The 23978-nt window shown below is 40.7% G+C and overlaps 1 protein-coding gene across 2 annotated transcripts in view; it reads right to left on the bottom strand.

Moving 5' to 3' along the window:
- Positions 1-4532: 4532 nt before the first annotated feature.
- The window catches only part of LONRF1 (LON peptidase N-terminal domain and ring finger 1), a 27653-nt gene continuing 8207 nt past the window's right edge, over positions 4533-23978 (bottom strand). Inside the window, exons 3-13 of one of the 2 annotated variants that reach the window (XR_006290781.1) lie at positions 21211-21333; positions 20292-20438; positions 19481-19721; positions 19299-19395; positions 16200-16314; positions 15473-15594; positions 12272-12430; positions 11980-12142; positions 11077-11229; positions 9106-9690; positions 5677-5815 (exon numbers count right to left, since the gene is read on the bottom strand). Coding sequence is in view for 1 of the 2 variants with exons in the window: in XM_037897703.2 (XP_037753631.1) it covers positions 5657-5815; positions 11077-11229; positions 11980-12142; positions 12272-12430; positions 15473-15594; positions 16200-16314; positions 19299-19395; positions 19481-19721; positions 20292-20438; positions 21211-21333 (1479 nt within the window). In the remaining variant the exon portion in view is untranslated. Of the gene's footprint in view, positions 5816-9105; positions 9691-11076; positions 11230-11979; positions 12143-12271; positions 12431-15472; positions 15595-16199; positions 16315-19298; positions 19396-19480; positions 19722-20291; positions 20439-21210; positions 21334-23978 lie in introns of both variants that reach the window. The other variant, XM_037897703.2, reaches the window with a different exon arrangement.

Below are 23978 nucleotides of genomic sequence, written 5' to 3'. Positions count from 1 at the left end.
TACTACTGGCCTGGCGGGTAAAGTGTCCTACCATGGAGAACGCAATAAGGCTGCCCTTCCCAGAAACCTTTTGCAAAGGCTTTGGGAGTACCTCCAGGACTGCTTCATTGAGATGTCCCTGGAGGATTTCTGCTCCATCCCCAGCCACATTAACAGACTTTTCCAGTAGCTGTACTGGCCGTGAATGCATCCCAAGTCTTCAGGGCAAATTAATCATTAAACATGCTTGCTTTTAAACCATGTATTATATTTACAAAGGTACACTCAGCAGAGGTGCCTTCTCCGCTTTCAAAGTCCGGGAACCTGGGTTGGGAGGGTACTGTCTCCAGGGTGATAAACAGTTCCTGGCTGGCGGGAGAATGGTTTCTCCACTTGCCTGGTGTGCGCTATATTCAACCTTCCCCTCATCATCTTCCTCATCCCCAAAATCACAAAAGCATTTTAGCATCTAAAATAAAAAAGTAAACAATATGCATGCCTAGCATCTCTCTACAGATTCTTCCACAGTCTCCCTGTCAGAGCTCACTGACAACTCACTCTTCAGAGGAATCAAGTCACTTTTAATTATTTAGTTTTCTTTTGATCTGGTAATATGCAGCTTTGGCAAAACAAGATTTGCAACTGGTTGGAGAATAGTAAGCTAACAGCTTGCCTCATCATCTTCCAAGTGGGTGCTTGGGTGTCCTTATCAGGGAAGCTATTGTATCACTAAAAAGAAAAGGAGTACTTGTGGCACCTTAGAGACTAACCAATTTATTTGAGCATGAGCTTTCGTGAGCTACAGCTCACTTCATTGGATGCATACTGTGGAAACTGCAGAAGACATTATATACACAGAGACCATGAAACAATACCTCCTCCTACCCCACTCTCCTGCTGGTAATAGCTTATCTAAAGTGATCATCAAGTTGGGCCATTTCCAGCACAAATCCAGGTTTTCTCACCCTCCGCCCCCCCCCACACAAACTCACTCTCCTGCTGGTAATAGCCCATCCAAAGTGACCACTCTCTTCACAATGTGTATGATAATCAAGGTGGGCCATTTCCAGCACAAATACAGGTTTTCTCACACCCCCCCCTTCCCAAAAAACACACACACAAACTCACTCTCCTGCTGGTAATAGCTCATCCAAAGTGACCACTCTCCCTACAATGTGCATGATACTCTGTGTATAGCCTGGGAGGGAAGAGGAGTGGCAGCACGTTCAGGCGAGGAGGCAGAGCGGAGGTGAGCTGGGACAGAGCTGCAGCAAGTAACCGGGGTGTAGGGGCAGAGGAACCGCTCCCCTCCCCAGCTCACCTCCACTCCACCTCCTCCCCCAGAGCGCGCCACTGTTCTGCTTCTCCCCACTCCCTCCCAGGCTTGCCACACCAAACAGCTGATTCGTGGCAAGCCTTAGAGGGAGAGAGGGAGGGGGGAGAAGCGGATCAGTGGCAGCGCGCTCAGGGGAGGAGGCGGAGCAGAGGTGAGCTGGCGCGGGACAGGGAGCTGCCGGTGGGTGTTCTGCACCCACCAATTTTTCTTCCTGGGTGCTCCAGCCTCAGAGTTGGCGCCTATGGCAGCAGCCTGTCTGGCTCGACACGCTGCTCTGAACAGCGTGTTAAGGGGGCCAGGCAGGAGGGTGGGTTGGAGGTTCTCAGGGGTCAGTCAGAGGGCAGGAAATAGGTGGGGGTCAGATGGGGGCGGGGGCCAGGCTGTTTTGGGAGGCACGGCCTTCCCTACCCAGCCCTCCATAGCAAGTTTGATAGAACGCAGTAAGATTTTTTTGGCTCCCGAGAAACGCATTACATTGGGTTAGAGGTGTAGTATCTTGTTCATGGTACACGATGGCAATCCTATTCCTGCAGGCATTTAGAACTGGACAGGAAAAGTGCTAGGAGACATGAAAGAACAATCGCATTTACAGGGGAGACTCAGGATTTTTTCCCACCATTCTCAGCGTGTGGACATACCACCATTTTTATAAAAAGACTTATAAACTACCTTCCCTCCCATTCACAATCTCATCCCTGGGGCAATTGTACTGATTGCTTATGTCGAATAGTAATATTAGGAAAGAAGTATTAGTTACTAATACAATGTATTTTGCTCTTTTGGGAGCATACTGATTTTGCTTTTTTATTTTCTCTTCATTATTGCATTTTCTCCCACAGATATTCTTCTCCCACAGAAGGATGGCAGCTCCAAAACCAGGAGACAGATCTGTCTCCTCACAGTGGCCATTAAGACATGCGGTTAGGTTGGTTAGGTTTTGATAGGCCTCCAAGGTTCCCATTTCTATTAAAGAGCCTGGAAGCTATAAAAGCAGCCAGAAAGCCCTGTAACTAGCCAGCACTTCAGACCAGGGGTTCTCAACCTTTTTCTTTCAGAGGCCCCCCCAAACAGGATATAAAAACTCCACGGCCCACCTGTGCCACAACAACTGGTTTTCTGCATATAAAAGCCAGGGCCGGTATTAGGGGGTAGCAAGCAGGGCAATTGCCTGGGGCCCCATACCACAGAGCCCCAGCAAAGCTAGGTTGTTCAGGCTTTGGCTTCAGCCCCAGATAACAGAGCTCAGGGCCCTGGGGTTCAGCCCCATGCAGTGGGGCTTCGGCTTTCTGCCCTGGGCCCCAGTGAGTATAACACTGGCCCTGCTTTTAGGACCCCCAGAAACCTTCTCATGGCCCCCCACAGTGCCCCAGACCCCTGGCTGAAAACCACTGCTTCAGACCACTAGAAAGTATTAACTTTTGGAACTGCTGGATTAAATCTAAGTTATCTCTCATCTCTACTTTCTATGAAGCAGGGGAAACCAAACCAAGCCCCCAAATACTTCTCTCAGGTCTAGAGTTCCAACTGATTTGAACAGGATTATCTTGATGAGACCTTGTTATTACATTATTACAATGAAGGTCCTATGGTTGCACCAGGTCTTGTACAGAGGAGGCCAAGTAGGGTGTCTGTGAAAAGGTTGTAGTTTGCTGGTTATGCTGTCTGTGTATCATTTTTATATTTGAAGTTATGAATATTGGCTATGTATTTGTTTGATTCTAGGTAGCCTCAGTGAAGCAGTTGGTCAGCTTCTTGAGAATGGGCACTTACTTAATGGACAATGGACTTTGGGTGACCCCAATCCACATCTGAGCTTTCCTGGGAACTTTCAAACTAACATGTAAACAATGGTGTCGGCCTGCAAAAAGCTGAATCATTCAGAAACATGTGACTTGCTCAGGTGGCTACAGGCTCTATCTTGTTGCTGTGATTTTGCACAGGAGAACAAAGGGGTTTCCGCCCACAAGAGAAAGACCCTGGAAACCCCTCCATTTGGTCTTCAGCTGGCTCAAAAGGTAGCCTCTCCCCTGCAAAGAGATGCCTGAAAGAAACTGGAACAAAGGACAGTAACTACAGGGGTGTGAATGATCGCGTTTTTGTTTTATTTTGCTTGGTAATTTACTTTGTTCTGTTATTACTTGGAACCACTTAAACCCTACGTTTTATATTTAATAAAATCACTTTTTGCTTATTAATTAACCCAGAACAAGTAATACATGCCTGGGGGAGCAAACAGCTGTGCATATCTCTGTGTTATAGAGGGCGGACAATTTATGAATTTAACCTGTAAAAGCTTTATACAGAGTAAAACTGATTAATTTGGGGTTTGGATCCCATTGGGTACTGGGTGTCTGGGTACTAGAGACAGGAACACTTCTAAGCCGTTTTCAATTAAGTCTGCAGCTTTTGGGGGACGTGGTTCAGAGCTGGGTCTGTCTGCAGCAAGCTTGCATGTCCTGCTCAACAAGACAAGGTTCTGCAGTCCCAAGCTGGCAGGGAAAACTGGCTCAGAGGTAGTCTCACAGCACGTCAGGCGACAGTTCCAAGGGGGTCTCTGTGACCCAACCCAGCATACTTGCAACTGGCCAAGTACTAATTTTACATCAAGAATATCTGCCACTTAATACCAAGGAAACCAAGTGGGTATAATTAAATTAGAGTTTTTAAGATATTGTCAAGAGGTCCTCACAAGAGGTGGCGACGGGAGCAAATAAGAAAGGGAGAACCTAGCCTGACTAAAGCCTTTAAGCAGAAAGTATTAAGAACTTGACTCAAAACAAAAAGCTTCTTTAGTTCTCTTTCCTTCTTACTACTGATCAATGAAAACTGGCATTTTCCACAGATAACATTAAAGAACAACAGGTTGTGTTGATAAGGCCGTAAGAATACTCAAATTGCACGAATCTGAGGAGCCGCTAATATCTGAACATGACTGTGGGTTGAGGACAGAACAAGGGACAGAGTTTAATAAAATGTAAAGCTCAAGTTCTTAAATTTGGAAGGAGAAAACAAAACTACAGCTAAAAACAGGACAGACAAGTTATTCTGATGGGACCTCAGTGTCTGGTCTGACAGAATAGGAACTGATGGCAAGAAATCAATGTACATGCCATACTCATGTCCATGAAGTGCTTGCAACCCTGACCTAGGCTAACAATGCTTCTGGCTCTGTGTAAGACCGACCCCCTCCCCCCCAAATGGAGATGTCTGAAAACAATTTTATAAAAAAAGTAACATTTAGTTAAGTTACCAAGTATTACAAACATAGCTTTTCTTGAAAATTAAATATATTAGCAAAAGCAAGATTCATAAGAATTATTTTACAAAATGATTTACATACAAGAAAGCTAATGTGTCAGACATTCACAAATATGCAACCAACAGATAATTACAAAAGTACCAATTGGCAACATGAATTCTAACCTTGCCACTGCAGTTAGCTCTACTATTAATATGAATAAGGCATAGAGGCAGCAAACAATTTATAAACTTTTTTTAAAGTCACCCTTTAAGCTTGTTTAAAAAAAAATCTGAATGCACAATTCCTAGCATATTATATTAAAGCTTCTTATTATAAGCTCTATAAACTACTTAAGTGCTCAGAAGGACCACCAGTTTGAAAAGCCCAATAAAATTGTAACTGGTACTAAACGCTTGTTTTCAATTTTCCCTTTGAACATGTACAGTTATAGGTACAAAAGCCATATTCACAGTTTAATTATCTTTGACAGAAGTACCATGTTCATTTTTTTTTTTTTTTGCAGTTGTTCCTTAAAACCAGCTCTAATTTAATCATAATTCATGGCACTTGTTCTGTGTTGCAAATATTTATAAGATAATTAAGAATCGGTGCCATAGTCAAGACAGTTCAGCAAGAGCAGTAATTTCCAACAGCAACATTCAATACTATATTTCAAATATTTGTGCAAATAGCAGCAGGACAGTTGTATCTGAGGCAAGCTCTTATTTGCAAAAAATGCATCCTTAATGCTGTAAACTTGGACTGTCAGCCTTAAGTCTTGCATTTTCCACAGCTTTAAAAAGTCAGTGGCAATAAATTCTCAAGTCTTAGCATGACTGTCTCATACACAGTGCAAATAATGTAGAGTTTTTCCATGTTCTGTGGCTGGATTGATTTTTGCATGTGCAACTTTAGTGGTCTATCCTTCTAGTTGAAGACAGTGCCCATTTGAAGAACCAGATGGTTCAGGAAGTTGGCGAGGAGAGGAAGCAAATTCATCACACTTTTCAAACCAGCACTAGATGTGCAAAGGCAGCAAAAACTCCGGCTGTGATTACAACCAGAAAAGAGTAACTCTTCAGGAAGATCCAGGCGGTTAGTCACTTGGACTGGTCTCTAGAAAAATATGTGAGTATATGTTGGATTTTGATTAGACGTTCTTTCAAAGACATCATTGAGAGAACTGAGATCTGATACCTGGGATCTACAGGGAGGACAGCTAGAAGCCACCAACACCAAGCTGGTCCATTAGGTATTGCCTAAAATTAGAGAATGAATTGGATTACTGAATTAACAATTTAGCACAAGGTAAATAATATGCTGAATAATTTTTTAAAAAGACAAAAGCTAACTAGGGAACAAAGTTCAGTCTAACATTAGTGGTCAAATAAAGTTATAATCCTCCTCTTCTGGTGCTTCAACCATGTTACTCTCTCCTCAAATCCCTTCTTTAGCTTCCTGTTTTATATCACATTTAATGCAAGACCCATACCGTCACCTTCAAGATTTACATAATCCTGGTCCCATGCACAAACTGCTCTCATTCTTCCTACTCCCTCTTCTCAATTCTCTCTACTCTCTGCACCTTTACTTTGGAAGGGTCTCCATCTTCCTATCTGCCAACCACCTCCCTCCTCTCCTCAAAATACCTTACTTCCATGAAACTTTCCACCCTTGTTTTTCCACCAATAAGCTTACTACACTTCCTCTTTTAACAGAACAATTGTCCTATGTTTCACTGTTAGTGCAAAGACCCCTTTTAAACTTATAGCACTACACTAAGCAATAACTAGTGTTCCGCATTTTCAGTTTTCATTTGTAAAAGAAATTCCGGTAATTTTTTTATGTTTATTTTCCAAACATTAAAACGGGGATGAAATTGGGAAAAAATCAGGAACAAAAAAGTTTGTAATATACACATTTTACTACAGTACAGCTGATTTTTTTTTTTAAGTGTATAAAGTTATTTTTTGTCTGTCTCAGAGAGAGTAGTTTTTCCAGAAATCCTAGTTTATGTACAGTCACAATTTTCTCCAAAGTATCCTCCCTCACGTTGAGCCTCTTGCTGTCTTGGAAGTAGTCCAACTTTGAAAATTAGCACTATCGATCATCAATAGACCAATAAATCCAGGGAATACACCCAAAGCTTGCCACACCCAAAGCTTGCCATACCACTCTGCTGAAGTTGGAAAGCGTGTCTTGATTGTTCCAAAAATCCAACACATCCAGTTTCATGTTGTCAGGGTTATGCATGTTCATATAAGCATTTCAGATTTGAAATATCTTTAGTGGCAAATGGAAGAAACACTCTGGCATAACGGATGTAGTCTGTGCAAAGTTCACCTTGAGAAAAGTGGGTGACATTCCAAAAAGAATCTTTGGCACAAAAAGCTCTTCGGGGTCCAGATTACGGGCCACGATCAACTCCCATTTCTTGCTGAGCATTGTGTTGAAGGTTTTGAACACCTTTTTGTTCTTGTGTTCCAAGGTTGGAAGGATTTCCAGAAACAGCTGGGTTCTCTCACTGTATGTTTCTCCTGCAGCTTTTGTGCTCAATTCAGCTGGATTTTGGTTGTCAAGATCCGGTAAACGGCTGTATTGGCTAATATGTTGGCAGTACTCAGAGAAAACTCCAGTGTTTTTTGTGTGTCACACTGACTCCCAGTTTTCAACAACGAACACTACCTTTGTATGCAGAATCTGCCGGTCATTTTGGTTATTTGCCAGTCTCTTCAGAGTTTCTGCTTTAGAACCAATAATCTCAGGATTATCTAGGTCTTCTAGGAGATGTATTAGCACGGTCCATGCGTTATTTACATGACAGGCAGCAAAATACAAGCTCATCCACTGATGTGGCACAACAGGGGTACGGAATTGACAGTTGGCTCTGCACTCATCTCCCCCTCTGTAAAACAAAGCCTTCAACTTGTTCGCATGCTTGAAAACGTTCCCGAATCCAATAATGCAAGATTTCACGTCTTTCATTTCTTCTGTAACAGTAGCTGCTGACAGTGCAATGTTAATCAGGTGAGCATGACAGGTAATATGTAGCAGCTCTGGTTTCTGATAGAGTTTAATCTCTCATGCAAACTTATCCACATAGGAAGCATAATCTTGGTAGTTGTAGCCACATTTTCCCAAGTTAGTTGGTACATCTCAAACATGACAGTTGTCTTCTTCCACATAGCTTGGCTAGGCAGCAATGACTGCAAATTATATCTAGATTTGATAGCGAGCACATTCCTGCAGCAGTGAGTTGGTGAATGTCTTTCATGCTCGTGGCAAAAGAATAAAGGACACACCAAGATATATGATGTGCTCCATCGTTTGTACCTGGTTACCACAGTTGCATACAGGTGTTTGCCTTGTTTTCCATTTAAAGAGGGTTTGTTGATATGATTTAATCTGCACTAGTCTTTCCAACTGGAATCAAACCCCGGAGGTTCCTCGGCAGGGTCAACAAGCTGTTTATTCTGAGCAGTCAAAATGCTCCACGTGGCTCTCCATTGAGCCTCTGTGTTTAAATTGAGCTTAAGGGTCGAGGCAGTTCCACAGAGAGTTGCGAGATTTTAATTGTGTCTTTGGAGGGTTCTGCAAGTCATCATGCAATGGGATCTTCGTGTTTTCACTGACATGATTGAGAAAGTGAGATGTCTGGACAGCTCTTCTAATCTGTGGAGGCTGGATGTGCGATAGGACCAGAAGCCAGTCAACTGGAGTCAATTTGAGCGTCCCTGACAAGCATCCGACTATGCACATGGCATTTTTGAGCTGAGTATCAAGGACTTTAGTGTGACTGCTGTGAGACCAAACTGATGCACAATATTCAGGCACAGAATATACCAAAGGCAATTGTTGCAGTTTGTAAGGTCCATGCACTGGAGCCCCATGATATTACGGCTAATTTCCTGATAACCACAACACAATATCTGACCTTCTCTTGGTGTTCTTGAGGTATTTCTGAAAGGCTGAACTCCAGTCCAGCGTAATGCCAAGATACTTTGGATTAGCCTCATGGCTAATGCTCTCTGCAGAACTGTACATAGGGTTTGGCATTAGCCAGTTTATTGTTCAGAAGGAAAGCGATCACCCTGGCTTTTTTCGGGTTAGGCCTAAATTTCCAGCATTGGAAATAATCAGCAAATATGCTAAGATCTCGGGTTAGGGAGCATCTGATGGTATGGAGGCTTATGCACTGAACAGCCAAGGCAATGTCATTCGCATGCATGAATTGCCTCGACTCCATTGCAGGTTATCCGTGGTGTATAGATTAAAAAAAATTGGGGCCAGGACAGAGCCCTGAGGTATGCCAGAATTAAGAATTTTTAACATGTCAGTTATTGCTGCGTTCACAAAACAGGTGTCAGAGGGGATGACTGTCACATCAACACAAAACAAAGTGGGTTTATTTGCTTTGAAATTGAACTAAAACAAAAGGCCAAGAATTGGACGGTCCAGAGCATCAGACTCGTCAAAAATCAGACTAGATACCACATTTCCATCACTCTGTTAGATACTAAAGCATCACCATTTTCTTTCAGATACTTACGAGGGAGGTTGTCTGCACTAGGAAGGGTTTTTGCTGGTGGACAGTATGGTCGCACAAAGTCACCAACAGGGCCCTCTGCAATTAGCAGCAGTTGTCTGACGAAACAAAGAGCACGCACAAAGTAACTGACACAATCGTGCTGTGTCCTCTCTTTCATTACAGCCCTAGTGAAAGCTCCTGATATGGACTGTTTATTCCAAAATCCACTTTCTTCTTCAAGCTTCTTGTATCGCTTGCTTTCAACATGCTCCTTTATTCTCTCAGCACGAGCAGTGACCTCACTGCTGCAGTACCTGCAGCGCGATGCATCCTCTTCATTCCAGTCTTTACTTTTCTTGAAAACTTTTAAGCACTGATTTCTTATTGGTATTCAGACAGATTTCCCTTTTCACCCCATGTTTACTTTCTCTTTATCTGTGGAGGATTGACTGGCTAAATTCAGCGTCGCACTAAACCGACAGAAAGAAATAGGAGGCAGCATTTCCTTGTGAGCCAGTCATAGCGCAATATTAACTTGATTTTCCGACCTCTACCACCATGTGTGTTGTGTGTGTTTTACACTGTGGAACTGCTTCAATCTCTGAGCTGCAGGACACAATCGCATAAAGCATTAGAATTTAACAAAAATAAGTACCCCCAAAAAATAATTAATGAATAAGTGGGTGTAAATCAGTAGACAACCAAAACTCCTTTAATATTTAAAACAAAAAACCACCACCACACAATTTATCGGTGAAAAAAATCAGAAAAAACTGAAAACACGGAACACACAATAAGCAAGAACACTGGAGTTCCCAAAGGATTAAAATCTGATATAATCATTAACTGTTGGTATCTGTAATATTATCCGAGTATTTATATAGCACTTCACATGCTAAGTATTATTTACTTCTAACTGAAAGTTATTGTATCTCAAGTAGTTAAAATTAGTCTTGCAGAAGCTTTGGCTGAAAAGCATGAGTGCTAATATAAATATAGCCATCAGTGTTTGAAGAATATCTGCAGATTGGGTGTCCTTGTCTTCAGAATAAACTACCACCAATATAAAAGTAGCATAGGAGAAACTTGAAATGAAAAAAGAAACAATTTAGCATCCTTAGCTAAATGAAGCTCTTCTTTAAATGGACAGTTTTCAGCTACGCTCAGGCCTGACTTCTGTTTGCAGTTCAATTTGTGCTTGCAGAAGATAGGCCTGTACTTCCTGCACCTACAAGATTTGTACCCACTATGAGGTAACTATGTAGCTACTAAGGGCTTTGGAGATCCACACTGCTGCAATCAATGCAGTGGGTGTCGATTTAGCGGGTATAGTGAGGGCCCATAAATCAACAGCAGAGTACTCTCTAGTTGACTCCGGTACTCCAGCTCCCCCAGAAGAGTAAGGTAAGTTGACCGGAGAGCGTCTCCTGTTGACACAGCGCAGTGAAGACACAGGGGTAAGTCGACCTAAGCTACGTTGACTCCAGCCACGTTATTCATGCAGCTGGAGTAGCGTAGCTTAGGTTGATTTACCCCGGTAGTGAAGACAGGCCCTACGACTGCTACTATCCAGTGTGCCCACAAGGATGAGACTGGAACACTTGATATTTAGGGGCAAATTTAAAAGTTCACCAATGAACTGGGTTAGGTATAATATAAGAAATCTATTTGACCAATAGTGTTCAGAAGCTATTTAAAATAAAGATGATCATGTTTGTTTTTTGCTAACTTTGTAGATAAAAATATCTACAAAGAAGCACTACCCTGCCCTGCCTAGAATGTCAAGGAGGGATCCATGCAAAGCAACTGCAGCACAAAAAGAGGGGCAGAATGACCTCCTGTTGCTGCTTATAGAATGGATATAACTAGTGGAAATGGAAGATGGTACTGCATCCTCCACACAGCAGATCCCTGTAAAAACGGCTATGTTTAAAAGTGCAGGTTTTTTTAAAAAGTAATAAATGAATAACTGATGCCAAAATCTTCACCCACCTGTAGGTTTTCCTCTCTCTCTGGCATTGGCCCAAAGTGCTGAAGGATCTGGCTGCGAAATTTGTTCCTCAAGCTTTGGAACCAGCCACAAGCCTGATTGTATACTATGTCATGAAGCTCTCTCAGTTTCTTCAGCTCTTCTTCATCTGCAACCTATGATAGAACATTAGAGTAAGCTTAAATACACAACAAAGAATGAGAATCAGTTTAACATACATTCCATTTCAACTGTTAGTAACAATCATTAAGCCTCGGCATTCATCCTAGCCTTGAGGGGCAATGGCAGAAAGGAGAAGAAAAAACATTGTCGTATCGAAATCCCTCACTTCAGACCAAATACCTCTCACAAAATAGCAACATGACAAGAATTATGTAAGACACAACTGTATTTAAGTAGGTCATATTTAGAGTCCTGCTTTAAAATCATTCTGTATATTTAATATACATTTGATGGGTCCACTTTTTTATTATATTCTTTACTACAGTCACAACATTTAGATTAAGTTCTAATTCCGATGCAGCTAAACTCTAGAAATCAGTACTTCGGCATGTTTTATAGTTATGGTGGCTAGCCAATACATATTTTTTTCTAATTTAAATAAGGTATGGTGGGTTTTTTGGACACCTATTAGCTATGTACCCGTTCAAAAGTATTTTTTACTTCATAAAAGTTGATAGTATTGATTTGGCCAAAAAAGTGCAATTCTAAGATAAATCTGACATCTCAAAAGGTCTAGAAAATCTTAGCTATTTTTATTTTTCTTTAATATAGGAAAACCATGTCTCCCAGTAACTGCTGTATAATCCCAAACATTTGAAGCCGAGTCTTTATGAACAAATGGTATAGCAAACTAAGAGTGCTGGTTAAGAGGAGTATTACTGCTCAGAAAGAGTTCTAGATACCTTAATATCTTCCAAATATTCGATGTCTGCAGTACAATAGCCATCTTTCATCCCTCTTTGTAAAACTCTAAATCTCTTTCCACCAACTGTGTCAACAACAGACCTCCCATCAGGTAGGAAATGAATATTCCTAATTTGCAGCATACAACCATAATCTGCAAAACTAGAACCAGAAGCATTGTCAGCAATGCTAAATTCACAATTTTCAAACATTTTTGAAATCCAAATGGGGGGAGAGGGTAGAACCATGGAGAACTCTTAGCTGCATAAGAGCACAAGAATGGATGCTTACTTGTTTTGAGGGTCACTGACACACATCCCAAATTGTTTAGTCCCGGTTTCCATACTTCTGCGAATCATCAGTCGGTATCTTGGCTCAAACACATGAAGAGGGCAAGGCACAGTGGGGTATGCCATAGTGCAAACAAATACTGGAACATTCTTGGTCAAGCTGAAGACAAAACCAAAATAGATTAAATACACATTTGAAATCTAACCACAAGACTGTGCCAAGCCATAATAAACAACAGCAAAAGTGCTGCAATACATTTATTTTGCCAAAGGTGATCTAAAAAAAAAATATATATATAAAGAAGAAGTGCTGGGTGTCTGTTGATTTTCATTATACCTGAATTCATAAAATGTCCCTGGCAGGGTGAACATTTATTGCTCTTTAAACATTTAAGTGTATTGTGGACAGTGGTTTATTCTGATCAAATATTTATAGCCAGAAAAAAAATTCAGTAGTTTGTAGCATATAAACTACCACTGAAAGAACACTTATTCTGTGAGATGCACCAGTCTGTGAAAGTTTTACCTAAGTTAGAGGATAGTTTCTATAGTTGCAGTTACTGTAAGTCATCAGTGCAATACAAGGTAAAATTTGCTGTACAACTACATGGCTCAAGTAGTAGCAGCTAACTGAGGGAATGAAATGGATTTGGTCAAGTATTTTTTCCAACCTGTTTTTTTTGTTTTTTAAATCAATGTTTTTATTTTTGCTAGAAGCAGACACAAACAGTTAGCATTAAAAGTTACCCTATACCTTGCACTACACCTCTGCCTTTCAGAGTACACAAATGGTCATTTGAATGTTAGTGTTTTGCTCTGCACTGTAAGTTGCCTAAGTGGTAGTTTCTCACCAGTATTTTGACAGACAGATGGCTCTAAATATTAAAAGGAACAACTTGAAAGTCACTTTATTTGAATGTTTTGTACTTAAAAATAACCCCTAAGATTACAACTGAAAGATTAGAGAAAGTACTCATTTTTGAACTTTGTTTATTTTGTGCAGTTTTATTGATCATGCAACTCTGAGGGAAACTCAGAAGTATGCTTTTCCCCAGGCTTTGCATGAGGATATTTACCTGTAACAGTAGCAAAGCTGAAACTGAACAGACAGCAATGTAGGCACAGAGAAGGAAGAGAGATGGGCCTGATCATGTTAGGTGGTGCTAATCTTGAGCTCACCTAAGAGACCCTTATAAAAATGTTTTATTTTTAATTTCATGCCACACTAACTAAAATAGGACATTCATTAATTTTCTGAAGTTAGTAAATTTAAATACTAAGTTGACAGATTTTCCAATATTTAATGTTCCTTCACAAAACTATGAAATGCCATCATTAGAATCATTAACAAATGATACAAACATTTCTACCCTGACAGTAACTGGATTTGTTCAAGCTGTGTCCCCCTATGGGTGGCTCCACCTGAGGTGCTCACACTCCTTCAATCAGAGATTTTCAGCAGCAGTGCTCATTCAGTCCACATGTTCCCTAGCTATTCTCAAGCCCTGTACAGAGCACATATAGAGCTGTGGATAGACCTTGATTCCTTCTCCACTGCAAAGCCTAAGGAGACAAGGCTCTGAAGCAAAGTGGAAGGAGGGAGGGTAGTGGAGCAACCATAGGGAAGCACATCTTGAAAAAGGTACAGTTACTAAACAAGGTAAGTAACCTCTTTCTTTCTTATCTGAGAAGCTTCCCCACTATGGTGTTCCATTTGAGGTCGCTCCCGAGCAGTATCCTTTGAGTTCCAAAGTTCCCATCTCCTGCAATCTAAGGCTGATAGTAAAATTGCAGAGCTTTTGACAGTATCTATTCAAGAAGCACCAAGTACGGTAGAGTGTCTTGAGACAGAATGAACCAAAGCCCACAAAGCAATCTTGCAAATCTCCATCCATTAGCAGAACAACAGATGTAGACTTATATCTGGCAGGTAGTTATAATATAGTATATTACAAGCTGTACAGCAAGAGAGGATCCAGTCAGAAACCAATTTAGAAAGTCTCTGCATGGACACTAGCACTCCTTTAGCTCTGTCCACAATAGAAACAAATAGTCTCAGAGGCTCAAAAAAGTCTAATCCTGCCCAAATAATAGGTCAGTAGCCTCTTAACATCCAAGTTATAAAGGGCAGCTTCTTGCCTAGACAGATGGAGTTTAGGATAGGAAACTGGGAGGTGAACTGTCTAGTTTATGTGAAAGTCTGAGCTAACTCTGGGCAAGAAACATGGGTGTGGTCAAAGGGATACCTTTTCTTTGAAAAGGACAACATATGGAGGGTCAGCCATCAAAGCTCTTGGCTTGCCAACTCTTTGGGCCTAAAAAGGCTGTTTTAATGGAGAGATTTAGAAACAAGCAGGTAGCTAGCAGTTCAAAGGGAGGCTCCATCAGAAAGTTAAGAACAAAGTTTAAGTCCCAGGTGGGAATGGGGTATCTGACATTTGGGAAAGATCAGATAATCCTTTGATGTAGCAAAATTGCAAGGTGAGCAAATACCACGAAGCCCTCCACCAGAGAATGAAGTGCTGTGATGGTTACTACAAGAGCTTTAATTGAACCCAAAGTAAGATTTCCTTTCTTCAGAGCAAGAAGATATTCCTGAATCTCAGATAGTGGAGTCAGCAAGAGATTGATACACCAGTCAGTACACCAGTGGTAAAATCTTTTCTATTTCTGAAGGTAAGTCTTTCTGGTAGAATCTTTCCTACTATTCAGCAGGACTTCATATCCTTCTCCTTAGGAGTGCGCTAACCCTGAGAGCCATCTAGATACCAAGCCTTGAGCCACAGTGTTCAGTTTGGGGTGAAGAACATTCCTCAAGTCCTGAGTGAGAAGACTGGACATTGATGAAAGGCTGATGGAGGAGAGGCAAAGGTAGTAAGGAAATTATGCTAGTTTTGGCCAGCTTGGTGCAATGACAACGACCATGGCCTTGTCCTGTCTCTGTCTTGGGCAGAATTGTTCTAGAAGGAACTGAGCACGGTCCATCTGTTGCAGCCCCATATATCCTCAGTACAGGGCATGAGAATAACTGGGGCACATATGCAGACTGAATGAACACTGCTACCAAAAATCTCTGACCAAAGGCACATGCACATCTCAAGTGGAACACCCACAGACACTATTTCACAATGCTACTGTGCAAAATACAGTAATCTTGCTTTCAAATTTCCTTGGATAAAAAAAATACACATGGTAGGCTTACTCCGAGAGTTCAGCAGTTTCTTCATCATGAATTCTTTTTCTCTCAGATAATTCATCAGCCAGATATTTCACCACTAATTCTTCCAGTAGTACTGTGACACTGTATTTCCTAATTGCCAAATACTAAAATGAAATAAATTATATATTTACCATAAACCATTTCTTATATAACATTAACACAAAATTCAGAGCTACTTTTAATTAAAAAGTACTATAAACAGATATTTGACTATAAAATCTGTCCTAACAAAACAGTATTAAAGAGACAGTAAACTTAAGACATTCCCGCAGTCTTAGTTGTAACCTCTAAAATTACTGTAACAGAAAGAGAATGAATTCTCTACTTTTTTCAGTTTATTTGGTGCATTTGACAAGACGTGTGTCTAGTCAGTGTCAATATTTCCTCTGCATAGTCAGTTTCCCCAGCCTTTCCACAGCCACAAGAGAGGAAAAAAATACAAAGAAAAATGTGATAGAAAAATTACAAGAGTAGGCAGGAGAACTCTGATTGACGAGGTATCGAAGTTGGTAATGTTTTAATTCTGTAGCATGAGTCAATTATGTGGCCACCGAAACATGAACACATGAAGTACCATCAATACCTAATTGATTGGGTTTTTGGATTCTGGATGCATCCAAGCTTTCAGTGGACTCAAGTCATCTGGGTTTTGTGCGATGGTGTATGAAGTTCCTTCTACTACAGTTTAATAGGTCTTCTGAATATTTACCTCTTTTAAACTCTCTTTACATAGGGGACACTGCGGGGCATGGTCTAAACAGCGTTCTAAACAATTCTTGCAGAAGGTATGTCCACAAGGGGTTGTCACTGGCTCAAAAAATAACCTGAAATTTTTTTTAAAAAAAAGTCAGTCAACAATTGATACAGTGATTCTAATATCTTTTAAATAAACGTTAAAGAAGTCTAGCTATACTATAAGAAAAATAGACAAGTTAAATGAAAATTAGAAATACAAGATTTGTGCTAGAATTTTTTTGAATGTGTATTTTCTATTTTCTCAACACTGCACAACCTAATGTATTCTGTGCTTCACAGTTAATTTGATCACATTTCTAGGTTCAAATATTTAATGTCTAAAAGTATATTAACATAAATAAGTTACACAAACACAGACAGTGCTTCCTTAAAGCATTAACTTAATGTGATATGACAATGGTCATGATAAACCGTATACTTTAACCAACATCATCTGCACACATAATAACTACTTCTGATTTTTAATACTTTAGAACATATGGTGTATATTTATACGACACAAAAGAAAGATTTGCAGTTCCTAAGAAGCCTATCAATCTACTAAAAGAGGAGGTGAGATTTTCAAAGAAAATACATGTGTAAATCCCCTATACTGCTTTGAGAATCTCAACCAATACCTTAACCCAAAGGCTAAATTTAGGTGTAAGTGTTAAATAGTATTTGTCAATTTATCCACCAAACAAAATGACTTCTAGATAAAAAAAGTGTTGTCTAGCTTTAAGACACTTTCTCTTCCTTGTGTTGTTGACATTTAAGAATAGAATACCATTTTTAACTCAACTATCAGTTTGTGTCACAGCTATAAAATTAAATACAAATATTCTGTCCTTACCAATACTCATCTACTAAGGGTACGTCAACACAGCAATGACAGCCATGGGTTAATGGGACTCGAATCAGCTAACTGGTGTCTACATTGCATTTTAACCCTAATTTAAGGATTTTCTGACCCATGGTCGAACCTAGGGCTCTGGGATTCACATTGCAGTGCACAGACACAAATCAGAGTAACCCTATCCCAGAGGGCCTAGCCTCCTTTGGTGGCTGTCTCAGTAGAAATGACTGCAGTTTGAGAAAAATTTATACTGAACTACCATCTAATCTGAAAATTGGGCTCTCCGCCTATAGGCTGTATCACATTGGTAGGAAAATGCCCATGTGCACATGTTCTGAAGATAATTAGGACATCAGTCTCCAGGACTGTCAAAGTATTAAAAATGAAATTTTGCAATTCTTAATTTTTAAAATGGAATGCTCAATGAAGGTGTTTTTATTCAGTTGGTTTTTATTTTTCTGTTTTGAAGTTTGATATAAAATGTAGGTTTCAGAGGAAAAACACACCCCCAGACACACCCACCCCAGCCCAGCTGCTGCCAGTGAAGTGAATCCCTAGGGCTTGATGTGTAGTGTGCTCCAGCACACCCCGGGGATCTGTTATCCCTGCAACCACCACACCCCGGGCAGGAGGGGGCTCCCACTCAATACCCTCATAGTCCATGTTGCCCTGACCCCTCTACACACACAACCCCAAGGAGGGCTGGAAAGCCAGGAGCAAGGAACAGAGAGCCAAGTAGGACCAAGTGTTTACATATATGCTGCTACACATATGTAGCTCCTGGCTTAGCACAGCCAGGGGAGGGATGACTCCCACCGATCAGCTGTGCTCCCTGCCCTGGCCAAGCTCTTCACAACAGCGAGGAGGAGCGGAAGCCACTGCCGCAGGAGGCTTCATGGAGGTTTTGGGGCTGGCTCCCACCTCACCGTCCTGACAGCACACACTGCCTGGACACTCCTGCACATGAAGCTCCAGAAAGGGGGTGTGGGGGAAGGGGGGGGGGGTTTGGAGGCGAGGAAGAGGGCAGAGAGCAGGGCAGGGATCAAGCGACTACGCTGCAGGGAGGGGGAGGTCATCCTTCCCTAGCCATGTTGAGCCAGGAGCTCTGCAGCTCCCTTTCCCTGCAGGGCAGCTGCTTAGACCCTGCTCTGCTCTCTGGCCCTTGCTCCTGGGCCCCTCTGGGGCTGTGTGTGCAAGGGAAGGCAGTGTACACCAAAATCTGGCTCTGCTATTGTGACCAGGAAGCAGCTCTTTTTGCAAAAAGCTTCTTCTGACCACTCTCCATAAAAAACCGTATAGGCTCTCTAACAATGTGCTTGCAAACTAGTGTTCTGCAGACAATGGGTTAACACTGACCTGAGCTGCTGCCCTCTGTGAAGGGAGGTGTGGCAACAGAGTGCAATAGATTGCACCACAGACTGTCGGCATAGAGAGGACGAAGGAAGTTTTCGCCAAGGAACTCTTGGGAGCATCCAGAAGACTTCTGGGATTGAGTCAAGCCAGGGACACGTGCACACAAGAAAGCAACAGGGCTCAGACCCTAGGTCCCAGCTTAACATGGGCTCAGACTCTTTAGCAATGCAGAGTCCTGGGACCCTAGGTTCGACCTCTAGTTTAGTACAATTGGTGTGTGGACGCAAAGGGGGTTAGATTTGAGCCTAGGCTTGCACTGCTGTGTAGACATAACCACTAGTCTGCAACTCTAAGGGTAACAGCAAAGGCCCAAGAAGTCTAGGTACTCCTATGTCTATGCTGCAACCTAAGCCCAGGATTCAAACTCAGGTTCAAGTCTAATCCCCCTCCTATCTACATGCACATCACACTAACCCAGGGCTCAGACCAAGGGTCCCAGGACCCCACAGAGGTGGAGGATCCAAGACAGAGTCAAACTGGGACCCAGGATTCAAGCCCTATTGCTCTGCAATGTAGATACAGCTCCACTGGATTTGTCCTCTGGAAATCCACCAAAAGTATTCCACAATCCCACGGACCAACTTTCTTTGTCCTCTGGAGAATCCAGTTTGATGGAAAGTCATCATCTAGCATGACCTCATGCCCATTGTAGGCCACTGAACCTCACCCACCCACCATTCTCAAATAAAACAGACAATAAGGCAAGTCATAACCTCTTTGCCTCAGTTTACACATAAAAGATATCTGCCCACATCTATAATGCAGATATCATATGGAAGATATTATACAAATAGTAAATATTACCTCATACACAGAGAGCACTCAAAATCTGCCACATCGATTAAGTGCTGTGGAACTGTTCCACAAACCAGTGAAAATGCAGTATCCCTTTTTGTAGTTTCTAAGAGAAACAAGAGAAGATACTGTTTGAAGACAAAACAAATCAAAATAAGTATGTCTAATCTTGACATTAAGTGGCTATTTACCTCCTTGTTTTTTATGTTTGCTTCTTCCATCTTCACACATGATTGCATCCTGTTCTGAAAGGGAAAGCTTCCTTTTTAAGAGAGCACTTTTTTCCTGGCCAGAAAGCAAAGGTTCAGAAGAAACCCTTTTTAATCCATCTCCTTTAGCAAGCTTTTCTGTGGAGTTAAGAGCATGGGCAGATTGTACACGATTTAGGCTTCGTCTTAAAGACTCCACTGTTATCTCGGACACGTCTAAATTCTACAGAAATAAAATGAACAAAGTTAATAGTACTTATTCTCATTTTCAAATTGAGGCTAATCATTTATGACAGCTGAACATGAATAAGTTGAAGCCAAATTCAGATAAACTTCTCCACTGCACAGCCAGACTCAATGATTAACTTATGGAATTTGGCAGGTCAAGAAAGCACCTGCTGAATTTAAAAAAAGGGATTAAAAACCTCAGTTTCCTTCAAAGGGGCAAATAATTTGGGAAAAGAAATTTAGAATTATTGTTATCTGGAAAATAAATCTATAACGATACCCTTTTTATTTTGGAGCTATACGCATTAAACCTTAAATAATGAAAAAGTTCACTAGATTGTGTCTTATGAACTGTCAAAAAATTAAGGTACTTTCTAGCTGATTCATGAAATCCAACAGAAAAGTCTACAACTAGCAGAAAGAAAGGTGTAGCAGCATATATGTCTGGAGCTTAATATGAAGCTTAATAAAAGTTTGATAAATAGCTTAAGTTCTGATGCCCTGAGTTTGTCTATTAACTAAGGGACAAAAATACATATAATACTACATCGTTTTCCTTACTTACCTGCTCTGAACAAAGCTGTAGATTACAGCCAGACTCCTCCATTTCAGAACCAAGTGTAAAAGGCTTATTTCGAATATGAGGTGAAGTCCAAGTAGATTCCTTCAGACTCTCTCTCACATTTTCTGGTGACAGCAAATCATACAATGTCTATAAGATAAACATCTTAACATTAAGATTAGGGGGAAAAAGTTTCAGCTATAACTTTAGTTAATATAACTACATAACACCATGAAGAAGCTTACTTTATATCAAAATTTCTTGTTTTAAATATACCCTTCATCTTATTTTCTACCTTATAATCAGCTGTAGCACAAGTTCAGTTCAGTAGTTCTTCTCCTAATTAAAGGTTTATACCCTTATCTTTATACACAAGTTAAGCTCTTAAATTCCCCCCCTTACAGGAAGTGATGATAATCTTCTCCCAACTCTTATTTAGGTGAGGTGTAACTAAACAAGATGCAGTTCTGTAAAAATGTTAATCTGTATTGTGCAAACTTGATAGTGCAGATATTTGTTTCCATAGAATGAAAAGATTCAAGTGTTTGATTTCTTACTCAAATTTGTTTGACATCTACTGGAAAGTGTGAAAATCTGATGTCTGTTTTACTTGAAAACTGTACCAACTATAATTCTAACTGGGTTAAGTATATATATTCTCCCCTAAACCAACTTAAAAAAAAAAAAAAAAGATTTTTCTGGAATACATGGGCACACGAACTCTTATTGCATCCAAGTATATTAGGACCCTCTACTCTACACAGAAAATTAGATATGTGAAAATAAAGTCACCCAAATTTTTAGCTGAACATCTTCTTACAAATACAGACATGATGAGCATAAATACATTGAAGACTGAGATTCTAGGGTAAAGTGGGCCACCTAAGAGAAAGAGCAGCAAAGTTTATAAATACCAAGTTACCTTTTCCACTTCTAGCTTTGCTGGAACAAAATCCTCATCAAGGGATAAGCACTGTAGGAACAGTTGTAAGGCATCACCTACAAACCCAGCATCATGCAGCACCTTTGCTTTCCTGAAGTAAATCTAAAGATATAGAAGTAACATTTGATATTTTCATACTTTCATTAAAGAGACTATATATTAATATTCGGACACACTAGGGCATTGCATGTCTTTTCCATCTCACATGGAGGTGAGAATTAGAGATGTTGTGATAGGGAAAAAAATATGCCTCTTCTGCAGATCTTAGAAGGTCCACAGAAAGGAGGAACATACCACGTTCTCTAGTCTCTTTCCTCCACACAGCTACAGTACAACCCCAGAGTTACGACTCGGGAATAGAGATTGTTCGTAACTCTGAAATGTTCATAACTCTGAACAAAACGTTATGGTGGTTCTTTCAAAAGTTTACAACTTAACATCGATTTAAAACACCTTTTAAACTTTACTATGCAGAAGAAAAATGCTGCTTTCAACCATCTTAATTTAAATGAAACAAGCAGAGTTCCCTTATCCTGTGAAATTTTAAGTATTTACATTTAACACAGTACTGTACTTGCTTTTTTTTCCTTCTCTGATGCTGTCTGATTGCATACTTCTGGTTCCAAATGCGGTATGTGATTGATTGATCAGTTCATAACTCTGAGGTTCTACTGTATTTCAAGGTCTGCAGGAGCAGCATTCCCCTATTCAGGACGTCCACAGGAAGGGGAGACTGGGTAAGATGGCAGCTTTGTAAAGTACACTTTCCTACTTACTTTTGAGGACTGCAGAAAAAGGTAAAATCCCTATACTAAGACTTGAAAAATGCGTTGCCATGTGCAGCTTCCCACCCCACAAGCCTTTGAGTGGAAAAATTCTCTGATCTGGATATGATGGTAAAATAGGACAAACATAGGGATGGATTTTAAGTGATAAGTTTAATAAAGTTACAGCTTAACACAGAGGAGGGGCGCTACCTGCTCTGTCACCTATACTCGTACATATCAGGCATTTTAAATGGGTCCAGTGTGGGAGCTACAGTGGTTTTACTATACAACCCATAACTTGGAGTAGACGACTCTCCTCAGCCTACCCCTAGAACTCAGCTCTTCTGAGTCCTATCACCCTAATCCTACCCAAAAGGGGGACAGAAGGTATTAAAGGGGGGGACGTCGCCCCATGAAGATCTCCCCTTATATCATAAACACAAGGCCCATTAGTAAAATCCCAGGTCTTTCAATTCTGGGAACCATTCCTTTTAACCCCAGTGGAAACCGATTGCCAAGTTGCGACAAATTAATATCATTACCAAGTACTTTCGCTATTTACTCAATCCACACCTATTTAACTGCACTACCCAGGCCTTGGCCAATTTGGCTTCTATAGGAAGAAAAATTCCTTCTTGATGCCAAAACAGGCAGCTGGTCAGACTTGCAGCATCTGCAAAATAGCATCAAAGCTACCAGTACAGGATAGGGAAGTGGGGATGCTCGAACAGAGCAAAAAGAGGCTCCACATGGCCTAGGCTAGACTTTAAAATTAATGAATGGTCCCTCACTCTCCCTTATCAGCTACCTTTTCCATTGACAAGTCTTCCCAGTGATGACAATTCTCCCACTGCCAAAGCCCTCTGTTCTAACCTAGAGAAAAAGCTAGCTACTTACTATTTTTTAAAAATTGAAAACTCATGTCTCCAGCAATCATGTAGTATGCAGTATTAAGTTTATTTGAGCTCACACTCCAAACACAAAAGTTAAAAACTTTTGACATTTGACTTTAATCAACTAATTTTGTTCCTGAGCACTAGATAGCTAGATCTCAGAAGTCAATAAACTAGGTTCTTTCCCCTTTCAGATTTTTTTTGCTATGGAAAGATGAAGACATAGGACTTTTTGAATCCTGATGTACACATTTAGGGTGTCAATTCAGAAACACCTTGTCAATCCACTAATTTTTTCTAACTAACAATATTGAGGCCAATGACTTTTTATAATAATTTTAGATAAGCGGGCCAAAACCAAGTTGATAAAAAGGAAATTCAGTGCAGCTTTACCTATGAAGCAACTGCCATAATTCCAAAATAATTGGCTGTGATAGTTTCCCTACAATGGCTGTTCAATGAAAGCAGATTTCCTCCTAAGGAAATCTCTGCCTCTACTCTTCTGAGGCAGATTTGTTTTAAGAGGAAAGCAAGAATCCTTCCCTTCTCCATGTCCACCTTTTTAGGAATGGAGGCTAAAAAGGTCTTCAGACTTTGTTGGAGGAAGCTATAGAGCAACCTCAATTTTTGAAAAGATAGCTCAGTGGTTTGAGCATTGGCCTGCTAAACCAAGGGTTCGGAGTTCAATCCTTGAAGGGGCCATTTAGGGCTCTGGGGCAAAAATTGGGGATTGGTCCTGCTTTGAGCAGGGGGTTGGACTAGATGATCTCCTGAGGTCCCTTCCACCCCTGATATTCTATGATTCTAAGCTTTGTTCACAAGAAGCCGAGTTTCTCTCCAGATATATGGAGAAGTGAATGTACATTCTGAACCAGTTTTGCCGCAAGGAGGACTTAGTATTTCTGTAAATTAAGTTTTATTGATGGGGATAAGAGTTTGGGGGAAATGTAGTTTTATTTATCTAACAATGAAAATAAGTCTCTCTTTACTTCAAAATTAGGTATGAAGAGACATGTGTTCTAAGAATGATATAAAAATCTGAAGTTTTTAGTCCTGGCTCACAACAGGATGCATCTCCCCTTACAGG

Source organism: Chelonia mydas, chromosome 4 (genome assembly GCF_015237465.2).
Source record: "Chelonia mydas isolate rCheMyd1 chromosome 4, rCheMyd1.pri.v2, whole genome shotgun sequence".
NCBI lineage: Eukaryota > Metazoa > Chordata > Testudines > Cheloniidae > Chelonia > Chelonia mydas.
Note: the sequence above shows the minus strand (reverse complement) of the source record. Positions and strands in the feature narration are given on the sequence as shown.